At 41.3% G+C, this 23,958-nt stretch overlaps 3 protein-coding genes across 4 annotated transcripts; all 3 read right to left on the reverse strand.

Moving 5' to 3' along the window:
• Window positions 1–6: 6 nt before the first annotated feature.
• Window positions 7–6,711, reverse strand: LOC146390315 (uncharacterized). Its single transcript, XM_084923410.1, has 2 exons — window positions 6,348–6,711; window positions 7–1,088 (listed from the first exon to the last, which is right to left on the reverse strand). Exons 1-2 carry the CDS (start codon window positions 6,517–6,519, stop codon window positions 364–366), a joined length of 897 nt encoding a protein of 298 aa, XP_084779536.1. The 5' UTR covers window positions 6,520–6,711; the 3' UTR covers window positions 7–363.
• Window positions 6,712–8,625: 1,914 nt separating this feature from the next.
• On the reverse strand, window positions 8,626–10,588 carry LOC146390316 (E3 ubiquitin/ISG15 ligase TRIM25-like). Its single transcript, XM_084923413.1, has one exon. It carries the CDS (start codon window positions 10,502–10,504, stop codon window positions 9,965–9,967), a length of 540 nt encoding a protein of 179 aa, XP_084779539.1. The 5' UTR covers window positions 10,505–10,588; the 3' UTR covers window positions 8,626–9,964.
• Window positions 10,589–14,214: 3,626 nt separating this feature from the next.
• Window positions 14,215–23,066, reverse strand: LOC146390317 (uncharacterized). Of its 2 annotated transcripts, none has more exons than XM_084923392.1 (4): window positions 22,877–23,066; window positions 21,809–22,210; window positions 20,164–20,424; window positions 14,215–18,765 (listed from the first exon to the last, which is right to left on the reverse strand). In XM_084923392.1, the coding sequence occupies exons 2-4, from the start codon at window positions 21,978–21,980 to the stop codon at window positions 17,774–17,776; spliced, it is 1,425 nt and encodes a 474-aa protein (XP_084779518.1). In that variant the 5' UTR covers window positions 21,981–22,210; window positions 22,877–23,066; the 3' UTR covers window positions 14,215–17,773. The 2 variants fall into 2 exon arrangements, with proteins under 2 accessions (XP_084779518.1, XP_084779519.1); XM_084923393.1 differs by lacking the exon at window positions 14,215–18,765 and adding an exon at window positions 18,816–20,072.
• Between the last annotated feature and the right edge of the window lie 892 nt (window positions 23,067–23,958).

The following is a 23,958-nucleotide window of genomic DNA, read 5'->3' on the forward strand; positions in this document are numbered from 1 at the left end:
ATGATTAGTTTACTCAGAACTTACTGCTCTTTTACTGACGTTTGTGTCCCAGTGGCAGGTGGGTCACACTTTAGCCTTAATGCTAAGTATGAATGGGCAGCATTATCAATTTATAACCAACAACCTTTGTTGCTTCTGTTTTACGAATAAAAGTCTCAACAAATAAATCACTCTTGTGTTTTGATTAGAATAAAGAATTACAATGTTTCTGGGTTGTTGTTTTTTTAAGTGAGCTTCTCTCTTCACTTTGAGAATGGCTTTTCACTCAGGTGTTGCAGTAATTTGACTTCTGGTCAGTGTGAGCTCTACCACCAACACGCTGCTATGACTCACAGCTGTCCCACATTTTCTAAGCATGAAACCTTAACCAGTGTGAATTTTCATGTGTTTCTTTAACTGTATCATCTGAATGAATCTTTTCCCACAGATGCTACAACAATGCGGTTTCTCACCTGTGTGAATTCTCACATGTCGCTCCATACCCGACTTCTCTCTGAATTTTTTACCACAAATAGCACAAGAATACGGTTTCTCCCCCGTGTGAATTCTTACATGACGTTCCAAATCGGATTTCTGACCAAATCTTTTCCCACAAACGGTACAAGAATACAGCTTCTCACCTGTGTGAACTCTCAGATGTGTAATCAGATGGGATCTATAGGGAAACATTTTTCCACAGGTGTTGCATTGCACAGAATTTTTCCTTATATGAGTTTTACTCTGACTGTCTGACACAAGAGTGTCGTCTAGACTTTTACCATGATCTGTTCTCTTCTTCAGCTCTGCTTCAGGAGAGCTGAGAGGAAGGTACTGCTCACTGTTTGGTTCTGGTTCACTGTGGTCACTTTGCTCATAAGTTAGAGTCACCATGAAGGTATCAGCCTCCTGCTTCAGTCCAAGCTGCTCTCCCTCCTGACTGCTGCACAGTTCCTCCTGTTCCTCTTTAATCTGTGGAGGCTCTGGGTCCTCCTGTTCCTCTTTAATCTGGAAAAAGATTAAACTGGAGTTCATCTCCTGGTTACAGACCTGCTGCTCATCCACACTCTCATTTTCCACACAGTCGTGTAGTTGTGGGAGGTCTTCGGGAACTAAAACAAACAGAAAAAAACAAACAAACAAGGTCACTCATGTAATTATACAAAAACTACAAAGCTCAGCATAACTGGTGCCACAGTGAGGTCCCAGTCATGCTCAAGAAATATATGAATGTATAATATTTTCATCACACGAGGCACCCCGGTGGCACCCTCAGACTGTCTGAACAGGGAAAGTTAATAACCACCATCACAATAGAGCTCAACAGTGAAGATCAAAGTGAAAATCCCATTCAGGGATTTTGATTATGAGCATAATGTTGTGACCATATAAGTAGACTTGCTAAAGGCTACGACACTGTGAAACGATGGTATGTGCTACATGATATCAAGCATGTTTGAACAAAAAAGCCTTTGTGGAAAAGAACAAAGCTACCTACGATCGCAAACTGAAACAGTGATGTCTCAATTGGTAAAATTTACAGTTACCACGTTTTGTTAATGTCAAAGCTCCTCACTGTGAACAAAAACGTCACCAAAGTAAAATGCAGGTTGACTGCCATGAAAACGTTTCTAACAACCCTTATCAGAAACTTAAACATGAACCTGTTAAAGAAGGTAACAAGGTTGCTGAAAGTGGCTGAAGGTAAAATAGCCAGAGCCAGTCACAAGCCAGTAGCCTCAGTATGAGCAAAGGAGCAAAGCAGTTAAGGAGGAAAGTTATGGAGATGATGAAAAAAATTACCAAAATTCTTTCTTATATTTGCTAAAGCCAGGGTTATACGGTGAGGTGCTGATGCAATGACCTGAGCACCCCCAATTGCTCATCTTAACCTAAAGGAGGTGGAACACTTAACTGTTTCTACCCTAACAAACCTCTTATTAGAATGTTCCTGATTCCTGAGAGTTCTCTAAGAAAGGGCAAATCCGATAAACATTTTAAATGCCTAAATACAGCTTAGACATTTATTCAGCTGTGTGAAAACCAAGGAGGAACCCACCCAACGGAAGTTTTATTTTATCTAATCTAATAACTTTAATCTCAGCCAAACCGATTTACTCACGAACAAATAAAACTGAAAAAAGCCAAACAATAACATTTTTAGGTTATCTAAGTGACATATATATCATGATTAACCTGGGTAGCGAAATACCGCGATGATCTGAAAATGATGTGCCATGAATTTGCTATTCTCGCCGGCTCTATTGACCATCAAGCTCCCGGCTAGCTATCGAGCTGGTGGATAACAGACGTCTCCGAAAACGTCGGAGCACTTCTGCAAATATGTGATATCTTGATAAACCAAGCAGATATTTGAAGTTTACACAGCTACAATCACGGCTGAAAATATGTTAAAAGTTTATTTGTGACCCAAAAAGAGCATTAAGAGAAATATTAAAACTTAGCAGCGGCTGCCATTGTTGACTGGAATTGGCTGGGCCGCGCTATGAATTCTGGGATATGGTAGGCCACAAAGGACGCACCCGAACCATCCTTCAAATTCAGGGGAAAGGAGGACGCATTTGTCGGCTGCAATCGGAACAGTCTACGAATTTGGACAGCCTTTGTCGCGTCACTGTGACGTAAACGGCCTACAATTGCGGCCTCAGAAGGATGCAGCCCATGAATTTGGACACTCCCTATGTATCTCCCATTATTTCTTTCTCCTTCTGTTCTTCACATGCCTCCTCCACCACTGGTCTCTTTTGTCTCTCATCTACACCTCAAACCTCATCGCCTGAACTTTAGTCAAGGGTCTAACACACACAAAGGTGCATGAACATGCTTATTTATTTATGATATTGTTGCAATTATGAATTTTCAACATGCGACTTTCCCGCCAATAAACAGTTTAATTACATTCTCACATCACATGAGAGTTCAATCACCAAGTGTCCAAGTGTTCCCTGACTCATTTACTCCTTTTACAAAGTTTTATAATCTCCTCCAAAGTAAATAGTTGGGAATGTCCACAATCAGCATTATGAGGTAAACAGTGATCTGATAGCCTAAACTCGATAAACTAGGTAAATGCCAGGCAGAGTGTTTGAGTTGACTGGGGAGGTAAAAACTATCACCTATGAGTGTTTTAAGTGTTTGCATTATTTAAATATATTAAAATATAGTGTGAACAAAAACATTTGTACACACAATCAATAGCAGAAACATGCTCCCTGGAACCAGACCTGGGTAGGGAGTAGGGCTGGGCCATATTATACCGTTCACATTAATACCGGTACAATGTTATGCAACGATAAGAAAATAAAATATCGCGACAGAATATGGGTAAAACGCACATGTGCAGTGCCTTTGTCTTCATACGCACATGGCCGGAAAAGCATGGCGGCAAGGGAAGATGAGAAGGGGGAAAGTGGATCGTTGAGTGAAACGGATGAACCAGAACTGGTTTGTAAAAATGGTGCAACTTCAGTGGTGTGGAACTGGTTTGGTGTTTGTCCATCAGATAGCCACCAAAGCACAATTTTTTGGTAGAACATGCAAAAAGGCCATTGTTATTACCATATTTATGAGACTATAAGGTGCTCGTAAAAGCCTTAAATTTTCTCAAAAATCGACAGTGCACCTTATAATCCAGTGTGCATTGAGCTTTAATGCACACAAAAAACAGCTGCTTGTTTAAGTGAAAATAAATTGATGGGTTTTTTGCGCTAGTAAAGTTGTGGAGTTGTATTCTGTATTTTGTCTCGCGTCAATTATATTATCAGTTATATCGTTATCGCAAATTTTCAAATATATATCGTGATAAAGGGGTGGCAAATTCCAGGCCTCGAGGGCCGGTGTCCTGCAGGTTTTAGATGTGTCCTTGATCCATCACAGCTGATTTAAACGGCTAAACTACCTCTCCAACATTTCTTGAAGTTCTCCAGAAGCCCAGTAATGAACTAATCATTTGATTCAGGTGTGTTGACCCAAGGTGTTATCTAAAACCTGCAGGACATCGGCTCTCGAGGCCTGGAGTTTGCCACCCCTGCCATACCCTAGCTAGTTAGAGCCCGAAGAAGATAGATGGGCTCACTCCTGTAGTCCCATCTCCTAGGGCAGGGGTGTCAAACTCCAGTTCTGGAGGGCCAGCATCCTGCTTGTTTTTGAGATATCCTGGCCCTACCTGCTGCCGATTACCTGGATCAGGTGTACTTTGCCAATAAGAAGCTTCAAGGGGCGATCGTGGCTCAAGAGTTGGGAGTTCGCCTTATAATTGGAAGGTTGCCGGTTCGAGCCCCAGCTTGGACAGTCTCGGTCGTTGTGTCTGTTGTTGCCTACTGGTGGTGGTCAGAGGGCCCGGTGGCACCAGTGTCCGGCAGCCTCGCCTCTGTCAGTGCGCCCCAGGGTGGCTGTGGCTACATCACCGGTGATGTCATCACCATCACCAGTGTGTGAATGGGTGGATGACTGGTTGTGTAAAGTGCTTTGGGGACTTAGGGACTAGAAAAGCGCTATACAAATACAGGCCATTTACCAGTTAGTAGGAAAACAAGCAGGACAGCAGCCCTCAAGGCCTGGAGTTCGACACCTTTGGCCTATGAGTTAGAGCTAATGTGTGTCAGGCGGTGGTCTGACACACAATCCTCAGCTATCAAGTGGTGAAGGAGCCTGAGCTAGTGAATGAAGCTGAAAGATACCAAAAGCAAAAGGGTCTAGATTGACCAGACCCCTCGTTAGAGATAAGGTAAGAAGCTGATAGTAGAGTCAATACTGCCCCACATTGAAAGATGCCAGTTGAGGAAGTTCAGGCACCTGAAAAGGATGGCTCTTAGGTGACTCCTGGGCTCCCAGAAAAGGTTTTTCGACCATGTCACCAGAAAAGACGCCCAGGTTCAAGACATGCTGAAGAGATTATATCTCTCAGCTACATTGTTATCCCTGATATGATGGAGGGGATAGCTGGGAAGAGGGAGGTACAGACTTCCTTGCTTAAGCTGCTGTCCTGCAACTCGGTCCTGGATAAGCAGAAGAAAATGGTTGTAGTTCAAGAGGTGGGAATGATTGACACTTAGCAGCAACCACGTTGACCAAAGGTTTATAAACCCACCACAGTGGAATAATTTTTTCCCAGTAGGCTGGTAAGTAAATTATATTTATTTCAGCATGCAGCATACCTGTCGTAGTAAGTTTAGAGCACTTGGTCTTTAAATGGAGCTGCAATGCCTTTCAGTGGTTTCACTGAATTTGCCAATACAACAAGTTGCAAACAGCCGTTCATACAAAATATGTCTGTGTATAATCTACATGCAATGTTACAAAAACAATGTCTTGATCAAAGGGAAATATATGTAATGAACCCTGGTGATCAGACTTGTAATTGTGTACCTCTGTAATGTAGTTCTCATGTAATGGTTTCCTTAATATGCCTCTGACCCGTTTGAATGGATGCCTTCACCTTCTATAAGTTACACTGTGTTGGTCAGTCAGCTTGACAGGCAGGTACATAAAATTGCATAAAATAAGAAAATGTGCTTTCATCAGTTCACCAGCTGATCACATGGATCCCAACAATAACACAAGTCATTTAACAAAATCAACAGACAGATGCAATTTACAGGATGTTAAAGTGGTGATGTGCATACAATCAGCCTGAGAATGTAAACACAACAAAAAAGATTCTCAGGGAAGCAGAATGGTATTATTTCCATTTTCATCATGAATAACGTGATGATTTAATTGACAGACGGTTTGTCACTCAGGTGTGTCAGCATGTAAACCGGTGCACTGACTATCTAAAATTGAGTAGGGGTGCAGTGATTGTTAGGGAAATGATTAATCATAGTTAGTCTTTTACTACAAACTAACTGCACATTTGACCTGACAGGCAGGTCAGTCTGTCTCTACAGTAACATCATGGCCTTTGGTCACATGTCTGCCCTGCAGTGTTTCCACAAACATCTCTTCATGTTTGTGGAAACACTGAATTGTCCTATATCTGCTCAGCCTTTGAAGTAAATTCAGGTCTGTTTGAATTTAGTCAGTAAGTATAAATAAATAAATAATAGCGAATAGTTTCTTAGTTCTAACTCACTAATCTACAGGCTGAGCTGGTGGCTATATCGGCCAACAACTGAAATCCTGTTATTTGATTATTAGCATTATATTTTTTTAATCTTACTGACTATTTATGTCGTAGTGTTTACGTCTGAACACGGGTCTTTTTAAACTCCAATTTTCATCTGGAGTTTTGTCGAAATGCTGACAAACAACCAGTAAACTTGGAACACCCAGTTTAACATCTTCTAGTAAAGTCAGTCACACTGAAGAATCTGAGCTTGAACAGCACAGAGTTAAAGACATGTCCATACCTATGATGTGTGAGTTTCTGTCGGGTTTCCGGCTGATATCCAGCAGTCTGTGCTGACGGTTGATCTCCTCCTCATACTGGACGATGGTTTTTTGAACCTCTGAGAAGATTTCTTCACAAACAGCAGTTAGTCTCTCCTTGATGAACTCTCTCAGATACTGAACTGAACTCATTGCTGCTTCCGCTGAGGCTGGACGGATCGATACAAGCACCGATGAAGCGATACAGACGTTGGTATCAGAGCCACACTGACGTGACGGTTTGTGTCTCTCCTTTAATTTCGATCCGCTTCGTCAAACAGCAGCCATGTCTGTGCACCCCGCTCTTGGCTCCTCCCCTGCTCTGCAGTGGTTTGCTCCAGTCACGTGAGGAATGTGTTTTTTTTCCTCCAAAACTTTATTCATATCACAGAAAACAGGATAAACAGGTTCGTACGAATGTGCAACATGCTGAAAAACAGTTCCTTCAACTTGTTATTGATACAGTATGGATCACAGGTCCTCCATGCATTCTGCTGCTGACTTTGGTAACAGTATGAGGACACGTTTTGGTGCAGCATTAAAAACGTCAGTTGATACTTTTAGTTGTATGAATATTTTGTATTTGTCCACAAATTCTTTGTATGATAACAAAAACATTTCGATAAAGCAACTCTATCGTGATTCATTTATCAAAGCATATATGATAACAGTCTTATTTTTTACTTGAACACTATTCATTTACACAATTATGTTTGTTTTAATCCATGGCTTAGATTGTTCTTTCTATTTTTCTCCTCTCTGTGTCAGTGGGATAACTGTACATGTCCTCTTATCTCTGAGTGAGTGCAGCACAGCACACAGCAGCAGAGACTGTATACAAGGATAACAAACTGTGTGACATTGTACAACAGAACAAGAATTGATAATCCAGTTTTGTTTTGTGACCTCTCTTCAGTGATGTGAAACTAAAGATTGTGTTACTAAATTAAGCTAAGCTAAGATGCTGAAATTAACATTTCCTTAGTACTGAAATTAAACATGATCGAGCAACTAAGAATCATATTTCATCAGGGAGCTGTTTTGAACAAAAAAGATTTCGTTCAGTATTTTGAGGGTTTGGGCAACAAAGGATGTTCATGAACAGGTCGCAAGGAAAACTTTGTTTTTCTAAGTTGTTGCACTTTAAAGCATCAGACAGTTTCGGTTTCTAATCTGCAACATTAATCGTGACGGCTCTGAGGGCAACTCAACCAAGGAAAAAATGTTTTCTGAATGCATTTAACCTGATGGACTGGTTTCCAACCAGCTGTGTGACTGTCATATTTTCACATACAGCCAAAAATTCTCACCTCTAATTCAAATTAAACTTCGACACATTTTAGTTGTTCTTATAGTTTCTGCTTTTTTAAATTAAAATGTTCAGATTACTCACTGAACGAGCTGCTGAACGAAAACAGATTAAACTGTTTAAAAGACTGTTTAAACTTCTAGAAACATCCAGCAGATAATCCAGATATATTGACAAATAAATATGCCCACTATTAATTGTAGTACAACTGAATGTAATGTTTATTTCATTTCATCGGAATAATCCCAAATGAAATTTATACATTATATTGTTGGCTGCTCCCATTTTCACTCTATAAAACGATACAATAAGAATAAACTGATCTACTAATAAATAGAAAATATGTTAATTAATGGATTAATTAATGGTTACATGTAAAATGAAATTAAAATGAAAAAAAAACAAAGCATGTAAAATACCCAAATTACTATCAGTTTCATCTTGTAAAGTCCATCAAGACTATAAAGTTCTCCTGCACTTTTCTTTACTTGAGCTAACACACTTCCCCTCTAAAGTGTTATGCAGTCTGATTGGCCGGGGGATAAAAGACCTCCTCAACTCTGATACATCAGTCCACTGCGGAAAGTAATCCTCTGTGTGAAGGTGGAGTGCAGAGGATGGGTTTTATTTCCATGACTGACTTTAATCTAGACAATGTTGTCTGTTCTTCTTCCAGAAGGTCCAACCTCAGCCCAAAAACCAAGCCTGCATTTATTATTATTTTATTCAGCCAGTGAATGTTCTTTGTTTTGGGACAGCAGCCCCAGCAGTCCACAGCATGGAGACACAAACTAACAACCACTAACTGATAAAACAAATTTGTAGCAGCTGCCTGCAGATTTTAAAAGACACCAGCCTCCTCAGGAAATAAAGCTTGGCCTGTCCCTTCCTATAGGGGAAGGTTGGAGGCTACTGTCTCTTGAGTTTAACTCTGCAGTTTCTCTTTCTAACCAAAGCCAAAGTCCAGCATAGAGCGGCTGAGTGAATGTGGTCTGGACTCTGTGGAGGAGAGTCATGGTTTCAGAGACGCTGTAGAAAGACAGAATACCTGCTCTGTGATCCAGGTACACTCCTACTCTGGAGGACCGAGGACCTGAGGGGTGAGTTGGGACATGATTGTGCCAAAATCTGTAACCGTTCGTATCACAATGTAACACCCACGATTTGTTATTATGTCCAAAAAAACATTCATTTGAATTTCCTTCTCTGGGGATATTCTTGTATGCTACTGCTACATAAACCCATTTCCCATTCCATTCTTCCTCCCAGTAGCAACATCCAGGTAGGCGTTCTTTCACTCTAAAATTAGAAATATCCTGTCTCAGAGTGACGCTGAAAAACTAGTTCATGCATTTATTACTTCCAGGCTGGACTACTGTAATTCATTATTATCAGGATGTCCAAAAAACTCACTGAAAAGCCTTCAGCTAATCCAAAATGCTGCAGCAAGAGTACTGACAGGGACTAGAAGGAGAGAGCATATTTCTCCTGTTTTGGCTTCCCTTCATTGGCTTCCTGTTAAATCCAGAATTGAATTCAAAATCCTGCTCCTCACATACAAGGTCTTAAATAATCAGGCCCCATCTTATCTTAATGACCTTGTAGTACCATATCACCCTATTAGAGCACTTCGCTCTCGCTCTGCAGGCCTACTTGTTGTTCCTAGAGTATTTAAAAGTAGAATGGGAGGCAGAGCCTTCAGTTTTCAGGCCCCTCTTCTGTGGAACCAGCTTCCAGTTTGGATTCGGGAGACAGAAACTATCTCTACTTTTAAGATTAGGCTTAAAACTTTCCTTTTTGCTAAAGCATATAGTTAGGGCTGGACCAGGTGACCCTGAATCCTCCCTTAGTTATGCTGCAATAGACGTAGGCTGCCGGGGGATTCCCATGATGCATTGAGTTTTTCCTTTCCAGTCACCTTTCTCACTCACTATGTATTAATAGACCTCTCTGCATTGAATCATATCTGTTATTAACCTCTGTCTCTCTTCCACAGCATGTCTTTTATCCTGTCTTCCTTCTCTCACCCCAACCGGTCGCAGCAGATGGCCGCCCCTCCCTGAGCCTGGTTCTGCCAGAGGTTTCTTCCTGTTAAAAGGGAGTTTTTCCTTCCCACTGTCGCCAAAGTGCTTGCTCATAGGGGGTCATATGATTGTTGGGTTTTTCTCTGTATCTATGAAGCGCCTTGAGGCGACTTTTGTTGTGATTTGGCGCTATATAAATAAAATTGAATTGAATTGAATTGAATTACTGAGGACCTGACAGTAATAAGTGAATCTGTCTGGATGATCAGTACAGACAGAGATAACAGATACTCTGCTGATCAGTACAACAGAAAATCTTGATCACCTCGTCGTGACGAGAGCAGATGTTCTCCTGGAGCTTCTTGGAGGGGGCCACCAGCTTGTGTTTCTTTAATGGAGCTGCATCATAGTGAGGTTGGAGGTGTTTCTCACAGTAGGAGGCCAGACAGACTAAACAGGACTTGATGGCTTTCAGCTTCCTCCCAGTGCAGACATCACAGGCCACATCTTCAGGTCCAGCATAGCAGTGATCAGCTGGAGCAGCTTGGAGTCCAGTCTTCTTCAGCTGCTCCACTAAAGCTGCTAACATGGTGTTTTTCTCCAGGACAGGCCTCAGTGTGAAAGTCTCCCTACATTGAGGGTAGTTGTGTATTTTCTTCTTGTCTGCTTCTTCATCCCAGAAACTTTTAATACAGTTCCTGCAGTAGCTGTGTCCACAGGCTGTAGTCACCGGATCCTTCAGTAGATCCAAACAGATGGAACAAGAGAAGGTTTCTCGGTCCAGCTGAACTCCTTTCTGTGCCATTTCTCCTCTCAGTGTCAGTGACTGTGTGAGTTTCTATATAACTGAAACTAGTCTGAGCTCTGATCTCAATAACAAGTGTTTGTGCAGTGAATGGAGCCTGTCAGCTCTTACACGTCGTCACATGTTGGTTACACCCATCTTCAAAGTGCAAATCTGAAGGGGGAGGAGAGGCGTGGACCCAAGGGCAGACAAACAGTGAGAAAGATGGATTTTTAACAGAAAGTAAGCATTTATTGTTGGTGCACAGGAATATTACAAAAACAACCAGCAAAGGGGAAACTGAGAAAAAAAAACCCAACAATGACTCTACTGAGGGGAAACTAAAAAGATGAGATTCACAGGAAACACAATAAAGAAGTCTGGGCAAATACTGGGACCTTGGAAACACGAGGGGGGAAGTACTGGATAATGAGCAGGGGAGGTGAGTGTCACACAGGTCAAGACAAGCAGACAAGCAGACAAACTCACTGTCCCTTTTTCATCACGGCTGACAGTTTTAACAGTTTGTGGATCCCATTTTCTTAACTTTTGTAGTCTCAGGGGAAGAATGAGAAAAAAGTCATCTTCACGCACCACTGGGAGCTGCTCAGTGAGCGTAGAGTGACAGCAGCGGGAGTGCTGCTTTCTCTGGGAAGAAGAAGCTGGTGAGCTAAACAGCTGTGCCTCAGCGCGCAGGACAGCAGCACTGAGGCTAAAGACTGTGTATCCATGGAAAAATGGAGATATCACACTTGCAGCTTAGAAAGCAAGTTTGCTGGTGGGGAAGCAGGTGGAGCTTTACGGCAAGGAACCCCCAGAGCTAAATGGGTCCCGCGAAAAATGTGCTCGTAGTTGGGAGTGAGCCATGGCTTCCACCTGAGTTCGTCCTCCAGCTGGGAGAACACTGCCTGCCGCCGCTTGTACAGCTCAATAGCTGGAGGGTCCATAGTGTGGTTGGTTCATACTGTCACGGTCTCAGCTGGCAGACCATGTGGGGAGGAGAGGAGCGGACTCAAGCGCAAGAAAGGAAGCAAGAAAAATGGATGTTTAACAGAAAACAAGCCTTTATTGTTGGTGCACAAGAATATTACAAAACCAACTAGTGAAGGGGAAACTGTGAAAAAACAAACAAACATGGATGATGAGCAGGGGAGGTTAAGCAGGAGAAACAGAGGTGAAGACAAGCAGACGACCCGATGAGGAATGAGGAGCGGGGGGGTAGGTCGGTGTCAGTGTACATGCGTATGTGTGCGTGTGTTCAAGAGCCAAGAAAGAAAGAAGGGAAGCCACAAGAATCGTTCAGTGAAAGAATAAACCGCCTCTGACCTAACCTTAAGCTCCTTATTCCATACTCTGTGATAACTTGGCCTTAAGTGGTATTCTGGCTGACACACCACGGTGACTGTAGTGCTAAAGAGTAAATCAGTGCCATAACAGTGTCTATCCCTGATATCTTCACTACAACAAGATAAACCCCAGAATAGGTTTCACTGCTGGAGATGGAAATGATGATGATAATCTGGCCAACTAGCTCATGGTCATCAAATTCAATTTCCTTGTTTTCACGAAATCCAGACTCAATTTCAAGGCTTATTTGAGAGCTCCAGATACCACTGACTGGCATATGGCATGGTAGTAAATACATTATAGTTACCTCGGGTGTTTTTGTGTCTAATTAACAGTAACAGTAGGATTGTAAACCATGTTGGATTAGCAGCAGCTTTTTATTAAATGTTGTAGCTTTAGTCCTTTGTAGAAACACGTTTCCTTGGCTCAGCTTTCGATAATGGTACAGCAGCTCTATGTGATCAGCACTTCATAGCTCTTATCAAAATGTTACCTTGGGGATCTCAGACAATCTGTGGATCAGTTTTCAATAGAACTGTTTCCTCATGTTAATGTCTGTGGTACATTTTTTTAGTTAAGGTATTTAGCACATCTTTTTAAACTGTGGGAGAAGGTAAACTCTACAGAGAGGCTCCAGCTGAGCGTGAAGTTTGAACCAGAGCCTTTGTGCAGCAAGACAACAGGAATAACCACGTCACTAACACAATCTTCTTGTTTCTCACTCAAGGGCAGCTACACTAAAACTTTATAATAAAACATTGCTACATATTGGGGTAAACTTTAAATTAAATGGAACAAATTTTGGTTAGAAAGAATTTCTTTCAGACTGTTGAAATAAATTCATACTCAAATAAAAACTAGAACACTTCAGTTCTGGACATGTTAGCAAACCTGCATGCCCTGTGTGATTGCCTCCTAAACCTAATAAGTGGTTGGGCCACCCTTAAAGGCATCTACTGCAATCAAGCGTTTGTGATAACTGTCAATGAGTCTTTTACAGCACTGTGGAAGAATCTTGGTCTACTCATCTTTGCAGAATTCTTGTGCTTAAGCCACATTGGAAGGTTTATGACCATGACCCCAATTACTTTGTTTTCATTTGTTCCTGAATTTCCTTGGATCACAGCGAGACGTGTGGCTTTTAAGAATCTCATGGTCTACTTCAGCGGTCCCCAACCTTTTTTGCGCCACGGACCGGTTTATGCCCGACAATATTTTCACGGACCGGCCTTTAAGGTGTCGCGGATAAATACAACAAAATAAAACTAGTACCGGTACCGAAAAAAAGAAGATTTATTCATAACACACGTGAAAAGACCCGGGAAAACAGAGTTAACGATAAAAACGATAACAAAATGACGCTCAAAACCGAGAAAAACCCTGAAAACCATACATTTCACACCCGAGCCTCAACTCTCGCAGCCCGGTACCAAACGACTCACGGACCGGTACCGGTCCGAGGCCCGGGGGTTGGGGACCGCTGGTCTACTTGTCTTTGTCAAGCAGGTCCTATTTAAGTGATTTCTTGATTAAGAACAAGTGTGGCAGTATTCAGACCTGGATGCAGCTACAGAAATAGAACTTTCCAAAGATGTGGTACACCAATGTTAATTTATGTTATAATGGTGGGTGGGTTCAAGCAGCAATAATTAACACATTAATTTAGAAACTGTATTTAGTGTTTACTTGTGTTATCTTTATTATTTAAATGTAGTTGATGATCTGAAACATTTAAGTGTGACAAAATTTAAAAAAACAAAAAACAAACACCATTTCAGCTCATAGCAGCTCCATATGATATGCCTATATCCATCATGCACCTGAAAGCACAAGCCAGTGTCATGAAACTTATATCTGTCCCTTGCTGCAACCCGGCCCTCGAGGACTGGAGCTTGACACCTCTGTTCTAGAGTCCAAGTGCATTCCCAAAGAAGAAAAGCTTTTAAGTCACTCCAAGTTATTTCCATATAATTTCAGATTGGTACAACTTTCTTATTGCAAAATAACAAAAATTTCTTCAGAAAGTCTAAATCTACAGTGTTCTGTGTGAGTGAAACCATCATCAGAGAGCCTCCACTATTTTCCGTGGGTCAGCCATCCAGTCGATTTCTTCCAGGTAATTTAATCAGGATACCAGTTACTTGGGAGTTACTTAGAAATAGAGCAAACCTCATTTCAGGCTTTTAATTGACCCTTCCCACCACTGGATTCCTGGTTAGTCAGTGCTGCTTATACCAAGTACAATGCCCCAAGACATGATTATCCAAAGAGTCAAAACATCACTTTCTATATTTATATTAAACATCAGAAACAAACTTATTTAAAATAAGAAAGATGTGCTGCTTTCATATTAGAGGTTTCATCTCAGAAAAAAATACTCAAAAGATGTTTGAATCAAGTTTTTATTTAAACTTTAAGACAACATAAACACTAATAAACAACAGAACTAAACAATGAACCATCAGAGCAAAACAACTTTAACCGTCATCAAATCTAGGATCAGGATTTTCCTGATACAATAATAAAATAAATAATATAAACTGAATAAACAATACTGAGAGGATATAACTGGTTTAAGTCATATCTGCATTCTTAACAGCAGTGTTCAAGTTGATTGTTTGCTATTATCATTTAAAAACTTCAAAATGTGAATCCCACAAGGTTCAATTTTAGGACCACAGTGACTCCAAAATAATTTCCTGTCTTTGAACAATTAAAAAAATTAAAAACTGTCAACGTGTTTCTCAATCAATCATAAGACAATTACGTGATAGTTTTTCCATAATTATTGATCAGAAAAAAATACATGTTAATTAATTAACATGCTGGGAAGTAATACGGACTCATCAATTTTAATTTGAAGCCCATTTTAGAAAAATGCACAAAACGACAGATTGTACAAAGATTGAACTGTTTGACTTGTACAATTATCATCTGCCTGTAAAGGCTGCCCAGTTAAATTTAATGCTATGATTCTTTTTCCTTATCTTTCATACTGTGCCAACCAAATCAGCCAGTAAATGGTAAAATGGACTGGTTCTTATATAGTGCTTTTCTACTCTTCTGAGCACTCAAAGCACCTTACACAACTTGTGCATTCACCCATTCACACCCATTCGCACAAGCACATTTTTCTAAGTGCTTTCTAAGTAACTAACTCACACACACACACACACTCATACTCCGATAGATGCATCGGAGAGCAATTTGGGGTTAGTATCTTGCCCAAGGATATTTGGCATGCAGACTAGGGGAAGCCAGGAATCGAACCACCAACCTTCCGATCAGTAGATGACGTGCTCTACCGCCTGAGCTACAGCCACAGTGGCATTACTGTAAAATTTAGGAAGGATATTATATGTTATAATATAATATGCTTTTTTTAAATACATTTTTCCTTATTAAAACTGTACTTTAGATGTGTAAATGGCCTTGGCCTTAAATCAGTTACATGATTTGGAAATTCAGCAGTAAAGGTGTAAACACAAGGAGAGTTATTAATAATTGTAGGTTACCAAAATGTAGACACATCTGGTCTGCTCTCTGCTAGAGTTAAAGGCCCACAGATTTGGAATACTTTGCCACTGAAAAATAAAAATATTAGTCACTAAATTTTAAATGCAAAGGTAAAGTTACGTCTTTAGTCGACAGACACACCAGTGCCTCCAAATGAGCTCGCGGAATTAAAATTATGAAGTAGCAAGATGCAGTCTCACTGAATCTGTCTCAATTTGAGTTGACAGTGAAGACTAAAAACTACCAGTTTTAAAATTGTGTTGATAGGAAGGGTTTTCTAAGCACAGCGCTTGCCCTTGCGATTGGGGGCAAAAAACCAAAGTATTGGTTGAACAATTCACCACATCAGGACCTCCCCAACATTGGACACTTTCAAAGCTCGTCTAAAAACCCACTTTTATTCCTTGGTTTTTAAAATCAGAATGAGTTTGTACTCTTACTCAAATCTAATTTTTTGAGAGAACGAGGGCCTCTGTAAAGAGGGCGCAGAAACCTGATAAATTAATTAAAACATAATAATTAATCAACAATAATAATTATTGCATATTATAAATAATTAATACATTTTTGAATATACAATAATTATTCTAAAAAATAAAAATAAAAATACAAAGCATCTTTATGCCGCTGAAACCTGTGATATGGTATTCTTTTTTTTTTTTTTAGATTATAATTCTAATTATTTTTGCTATAAAGACACAATTTCCTACTTTTCCCCTATTGCGAGGGTCCCGGAACGTAACTCCTGTGACAATTGAGAGAATGCTGTAGTCTAAAAGACCCGTTTTTATTGTTTTTTGCCACTGACACACTCAGCACAAGCTGTGCTGACACAAACCAAAATGCTGCAAAAAAATTAGAAAAAATCCAGATTTAGACAAAGAATACAAATGGACTGATGTAGAAACAGAAGATGTCTATCAGCTTTTTGGTCTCTGGATTTACGTATCGCTGCCAAGACTAAGACTACTGGAGACACAATCATGCCTTGTCTGTGCCCCTTCCATCAATGACATAAAGACAAGAGACAGGTTCAGAGCCATATTTTGGAACATCCACCTCACTGATCCTGAGTAGGATGTAAAAAATTATGAAATCCTCTGTGCCACCCAGCTTATTAACACCCGAGGAGGGAACTGGCAGTTGATGAAAGGATGGTGGCACCTAAAGCAAAGCCTGGCATGACACAATACATGACGGACAAACCAACTAAATGAGGGATGACCTTTAGATTCATCATATACACTGTTAAGACTTTAAAAGCAAGTGATCATGGGCTGTCTTATGATATGGTGATGAACCTTTTTCAGCTGTTGCTTAGCACAGGATGCCATGTTTACATGGACAGTTGTTTTGTACCAGTCCCAAATGTTCCCGGATCTGACCAGCACAAGATTTGGTGCATGTAGTATCTACACAGGGAATGCCTGGGAGGGAGGGAAAATACTCTCAACAAAAAAATGTAAATTGGGATCTGTGAGATGGATCAGAGATGACCCACTTAACATTGTGAAGTGGATGGGCACGTGGGAGGTGCCTGTGTGCACCACCATCCACCTGTATGTCCAGGGGAGACGGTGAAGAGAAAGGTGGAGGATGCAGATGGACACTGGGCTGTGAGAGGGGCTGACATACTAGACAAGTTCATTCAGTATTAGTCCACCCACAGCAAGACTGCTGCAGGTACGGGACCGTGCTGTTACACTTCCTGGAGATTGAGACAAGAAAAGCATTCATCTTGCACCGTGAGGCGAGCAGTGCCATGCAGGTGCTGCCCATGGCACACAAAGAATTTGTGGCGGAGCTGGTGTGTCAGCATGGAGACAGGCATTCCTCACAGCAGAAGAGCTGAGAAGATCGTGTTCCCATTGTCACAGACAAAGATGCTGTCCAAAAAGGCACTAAAGGCAGACGCTTATTTATACACCGTCTCGAGGTGGACAGCAAGAGGAGTGACACACCCCGGAAGTATCAGGACTGTGATGTGCCCTTCTGTCTTGTGGTGGACAGGAACTGTTTTTGTAGAGGCATCTTATTGTAACACCTGATTGTTTTATTATGAATATTGTTGTTATTGCTGTTTTTTTAAGGGTTTGATTTTATATTTTTTTTATATTAACTGGTGCATTAGTTACTTGCCAAATTGCCCATAGGTGTAAATAATTGACCATCTATATTTTAGCTAAGGAGCTGACCTGTCCAGTGCATACCCATATCAGCCTACGTCAGCTGTGATAGGCTTTAAAATGCAGAAATGTTAATATGTATCATCCTTAAATAAAAAACATTTCTTTTTACTGCTCTGCTCTACACAAAAAATACTGACTTCTTCACTCAAGTGTTGCAGTCATTAAACTTCTGGTCAGTGTGAGCTTTATGACCAACAGACTACTACTACTCACAGCTATCTTATCTAAGCACGAAACTTCAAGTAGTATGAATTTTCATGTGCCTACTTAAGTGTGGCTTTTGAACAAAGCTTTTGCCACAGATGCTACAAGAATGTGGTTTCTCTCCCGTGTGAAGTTTTACGTGAGTTTGCAGTGTTGATTTATGACTAAATTTTCTCCCACACGTGCTACACGAATACGGCTTCTCACCTGTGTGACTTCTTACATGAGTTTTCATTCCTGATTTCTGAATGAATCTTTTCCCACAAGTACTACAAGAATACCGCTTCTCACCTGTGTGGACTCTCCTGTGAGCTATGATCCCTGACAGGTCAGTAAATCTTTTCCCACAAGTGTTACAACAATGTGGCTTTTCACCTGTGTGAATTCTTAGATGGCGTTGCAACTCTGGTTTCAGACCGAAACTTTTCCCACAGGTGCTACAAGTAAATGGCTTCTCACCTGTGTGTGTTCTCAAATGACGCTTCAAATTTGATTTCTGAATGAATCCTTTGCCACAAGTGGTGCAACAATGTGGTTTCTCACCTGTATGAACTCTTAAATGTGCAGTCAGATTAGATGTATGTAAGGTTTTCCCACAGATTTCACATTGTACATACTTTTTCACTTTGTCAGATTTACTTTGACTCTCTGACACAGTGGTGTTGTCCAAGCTCTGACTGTGTTTCCTCTTCTTCAGCTCTGCATTTTTACTTGATCCTGAGTCCACATGCTTTTCTTCATGATCTTGGCTCTCTGCTTCAGGAGAGCTGTGAAAAAGGAGCTGCTCTTTGTTTGACTCTGGTTCACTGTGGTCACTTTCCTCATAAGATCGAGTCACCATGAAGATATCAGTCTCTTGCTTCAGTTCAAGCTGCTCTCCCTCCTGACTGCTGCGGAGTTCCTCCTGTTCTTCTTTAATATGTGAAGGCGCTGGAGCCTCCTGGTCCAGACTGGAGTTCTTCTCCTGGTTACAGACCTGCTGGTCTGTGAGAACTTCCTTCTCACAAATGTGTTGGTGTCGGAGGTCTGAAGAGACAAATTGGGAGAAATGATAGAAAAACAACAACAACAACCCAAACATCTGAGGAACATATTCTGATTTGAGCCGTTGTCTCTTAATAGTAGTCACTTCTGTGTCATTTTAAATCTCAGTAACCTTCTGCTCTTAACTCTTAGGCCTGTGTCTTTGGTTAAAGACAAAGGAAGAGGAGTGGGTGAGGCATTGTTAGAGAAGAGAAGGCAGTAACATGAAGGTTAGAGTACAGGCTAACCTTATCTCACTGGTACTTTACTTTCAGTGTCATCTCTGGAAAACAACACAGTTTGTCACCATGGAAGATGTCTGCTCCACCTCTGCTGTAGTTGTTACGCCTCAAGAGTCTGTGCATGGACCTCTTCTTGTCGCCATCTATGCCCTTTCTTCATTACCACCTACTCAGCTGGACTTGGCACGGTTCACCACACACGCATACTTGGTTATAATGGAAAATCGGTCAATTTGAGTTGAGTCGTGGCGTATCGTGCTGAGTCGATTTGAATAGGCATTAATGGAAAAGGGGCTTATATGTACCCCCTGCTCAGATTTTCCACCACTATGGTCTCTGCTTCCATTTCTATGCTGAAGATACACAACTTACCCTCACAATCACGTGCCATCTAACCTCCCCAATCTAAACAGTAATAAAACAGTGCTCCTGTTTGTGGCCCCCAAAGTCTCACTCAAAAATCCTTCACTGCCCCGACCCTCAATACCTGTGCGACCTGTTGAAGCCAAACGCACAGTCTCAGACACTATGGTGCTCTGCCTTGCATCTGCGTTCTGTCCTTTGCGTTAACCTCCATACCTCTAGTGACAGAGCCTTCTGTGTGGCAGCCCCGACCCTCTGAAACGCTCTCCCATCTTAGTTTTGCAACACCTCATCACTGGACTCTTAAGAAACGTAAAACTGACCTCTTCAACAAAGCCTTTCAAACTCTAGCATTTTTGTATGTTTATAAATTGATTTATTTAAACTCCTTTGTACAGTGCCCCTGGGTTTCTTGAAAGGTGCTATACAAATAAGTTTTATTATTATCATTGTTAAATATAGGGATATGACTCCCCCATTCCTTATTTTCCTACTGGCCCCTTTGCTTTTCTGTAGAAACGAGAAATCAACTGGTATTTATTTCAGGAACAAGGGCCGCGTGCAGGGTTGTAGTAACTACAGCTAATAAGCCAGATATGCGAAACGTTAGCTGAAGTTAGGTTAAGGAGAGAGGTGATGATGAGCAAGCAGTAGTATGACTTCATGTTGCTTATTACAGTTGGACCTTCAATTCTTCCTGTGCCTCTAAAAAGACAAAAAAAATAACTTTAAGCTCTGATTAGGATCCTACGTGAGTCATATTCATTGTCATTAAGCCCATCTCAGTTTTACATACCTTTTCTGTGCAAGTTTATCTCAGGTTTCCAGATGGTCCCCAGCAGTCTGAGCTGCTCTTCATCAGTCCAGACGATAATGCCTTCAGTCTGCTTCAGTCCAAGCTGCTCTCCCTCCTGACTGCTGCAGAGTTTCTCCTGTCCCTTTTTAATCTGTGGAGGCTCTGGGTCCCCCTGGTCCAGACTGGAGTGCCTCTGCTGGTTACAGACCTGCTCCTCATCCAGACCCCTCTCTTCCTCACAGACATGCTGTTGTGGGAGGTCTTGAGAAAACAAAGAAACACAAGAACAATAATCGCTAAGGTGTTGATACAAAAAACACACACAACACTATTTTACAAAAGCATGAATCAAAACCTGAATAAATAGTGATCATTTACACACAAATGTTTTAGAGACAGTGAGCTCAGATTGTGGCGTGACTGGTGTCACAGTGAGATGTTGATCGTGTTAAATAAACTACATACATATAAAATATTTTCATCAGCTGAGGCGCTCCCTGGTGGCACCCTCACATGCCTTGATGCACTGCAGCTTTTTGCAGGAATGTTTTCCACATTTGAAATGATCTGGTGTAAATTTTTAGAGCACAATATGCTTACAGTCTACAAAATCCACAAGTCCAAAAAGGCTAGGCAGCGCCTGTACCACATACGACAACTGAGGAAGTTCAGGGTCTCTCCAGGGATCCTCAGGACTTTCTATACAGGCGCTGCGTAGAGCATCCTCACACAGAACATCACATCGTGGTAATGGGAACAGCTGTATTAAGGACCAAAAAGCTCTTCAGAGAGTGATCCGTACAGCAGAACGCTGCTGCAGGACTGCTCTTCCCTCCCTACAGGACATTTACACCAAGAGATGCTGGACAAGAGCAGCTCAAATACTGAAGGAGTCATTCCGCTCCAGCAATAAACTGTTCCAGCTTCTGCAATCAGGCAGAAGGTTCTGCACCGTCCGGACAAGAACAGAGAGGCTCAAGAGGAGCTTCTACCCTCAGGCCATCTGTGTGTTAACTCAGCCCCCCCCCAATCAACCATAACGAACTGAGAAAGGACTCACATATTCCCATTTCATGCCTGATCCTTCTGACTTCATTGCGGCACAAGCCACTTTAACACCCCACTCACACAATGTACATTCCCAAATTTTGAACTGTAAATTTCCAGATTGTTTTATTCTATCTAACTTAATGTACATAATTCACTCACTTATCGCACTTAATGTCCTCTTTGTATATATCTACTTAATTACTGTATATAATGTTTTTTGTCTCTCTATTTTGCACAGTTGAGGAACGTATCAGGTCACATTTCACTGTGTGTTAAACTGGTACAACTATGTACGTGACAAATAAAGTGATCTTGAATCTTGATATTAAGCTTGTTTTATTTCATTTCATTTTATTTTTTAAAGCCTTTTATTAATGATTATCATGGAAAAGAACCAGCCTACCCTAAACAGAAACAGTGACGTCTCTTATAGGTGGATGTAGCAGTGACCATGGACCTGCACCAGTCCAACATAGTCCATCACTGGACACTGACCCACAGCACTGATAAATACCCAGTTTAACATCTTCTAGTAAAGTCAGTCACACTGAAGAATCTGAGCTTGAACAGCACAGAGTTAAAAACATGTCCATACCTATGATGTGTGAGTTTCTGTCGAGTTTCCGGCTGATATCCAGCAGTCTGTGCTGACGGTTGATCTCCTCCTCATACTGGACGATGGTTTTTTGAACCTCTGAGAAGATTTCTTCACAAACAGCAGTTAGTCTCTCCTTGATGAACTCTCTCAGATACTGATACGAACTCATTGCTGCTTCAACTCAGGCTGGGCGGATCGATACAAGCATTGATAGAAGCGATACCGACAGTGGTATTGGTACCAAATCCACACTAATGTGACGGGATCAGTACTTTAATTTGTGTCTCTCCTTTAAGTTCAGTCCACTTCATCAAACAGCAGCCATGGCCGCACACCCACAGCACCTCTCTTGTTCTTCACAGCTTAATGGCATTTGGTAAACAGATCCATTATCGTCACCTGTGCAGACAGGAGTAAAGCAGGGAAATCAGGTACACACTTCCTGTGTGGCTCTCCCTGACAAATTCTTCCCAATTCTAGCAAATTACTGCATCCAAGATAAAAATCACAGTGCTTCACTCATGATATGATATGATATGATATATGTGCAATGTATATGTTTTGTCATCTTTAAATCACGTCCTCACAGTAAAACTTTTGTCATTCTTATTTAATCCAATAAAACAGAAACAAGTAATCTGAGCTGCTTTGATACTTACAGCATCTCAGAACAAAAACATCTCCGTGGTGGGGAGGTCTAATCTCATAACTAATTTATCCAGTGTACATCTTACTTTGCTCTTAAAACTTAATAACAGCAGCCAAGCCGTTGCCGTTACATTTCTCCCTGTAATATGTGTTTTAAACCAGCACTATTGTCCCTGTCCCTGTTTTCTTTTCTTTTTTCTATTTCAGGTACTCCGGATAACCCACAGACGCTCTTTTGCTGTCAGGCAGCAGACTGTGGAGTTCATTAACGCTTATTTGACTGAGTCGTGTGTGTTTATCTTGCTGAACCACATCCCTACAAACACTCATCAGAGATCCGTTTCTCAGTATTATAGGACTCTTCATCTCCCTACAGGCGTATTTATCGCTGTTGTAGCTGAATCTGGTTCCACTCACCGAACGACGACCGTCTGGAGACGATTTTATGATCGCTTTAAATCCGTCCTCGTGTCTCGTTGTCACGGTTACACTGCGCTCACTGTCCGTTTCCTTCACATTACAGGTTTACTTTCACTCTGCTTGTCGTTTTTCGCCTGTTTTAACGTATTTCCGCTCTCCCGCCATCTACTTCTGTTCGCGTTTCACTTCCTGATACGTCACTTCTCTCCTGCCCATTCACAGCCAGCTGGCCAAACCCTGGTCGGCCCCGCCCCCTCCACTTCAGCTCTACTGTGGTCACTTGGAAGAGCTAAGTTTCTTTATCTACTCTAAAACTATTTCTCTATTTTATTTCTCTAAACTATTTTATATCGCACAGAGACAGCGTTAACATCTAAATATGCATCAGATGTGCAACATGTTGAAAGACACCTCCATATATTTGTTATTGCTACAGTATTTATCACAGGTCCTCCATGCATACTCCTGCTGTATATCATTAAATAAGGAAGAGCAGGAGTGTTTAGAAGCAGAGACAGTAACAGAACTAATTAGATTCCTAATATTTTTCTTTATCAACACATCAGAGCAGTGGAATGGTCTTGAAGGTTGTGTTGCTTAAGTTTACATGTCTGTATGTAGGTGTGTGTGTATCTGGGTCATATAACTCCACAAGTATCTCACTTTAGCACCTAGCAGACCTAACTTTACACAGTAGACAAGATGATTGTTACTTAATGGGTTTGTGCAGGATTTGAACGCAGGACCACTCACACACACCCAGGGAGAGGATCATACACCTAGACCAGGGGTCAGCAACCTTTAAAACCCAAAGAGCCATTTGGACCCGGTTTCCACGCAAAAGAAAACACTGGGAGCCACAAATACTTTTTGACATCTAAAATGAAGATAACACTGTACATCGTCGGGTCTGCCGTGATATTTTTTACAATGGGACTTCTGCTCCTGAACCTCTGAACAAAGCGTCTGCAAATCGGGGCTGTATGAAGTCACTTTCATCTTTACGCAGGACTGTAAGCTGCCGTCTGTGAGGCGTGAGCAGTGTTTGTTTTTAACATAGTTCACGGTGGAGAACTGCT

The sequence above is a fragment of the Perissodus microlepis genome, chromosome 3 (genome assembly GCF_051167445.1).
Source record: "Perissodus microlepis isolate ML-2025 ecotype Zambia chromosome 3, ASM5116744v1, whole genome shotgun sequence".
In the NCBI taxonomy this organism is placed as follows: Eukaryota; Metazoa; Chordata; class Actinopteri; order Cichliformes; family Cichlidae; genus Perissodus; species Perissodus microlepis.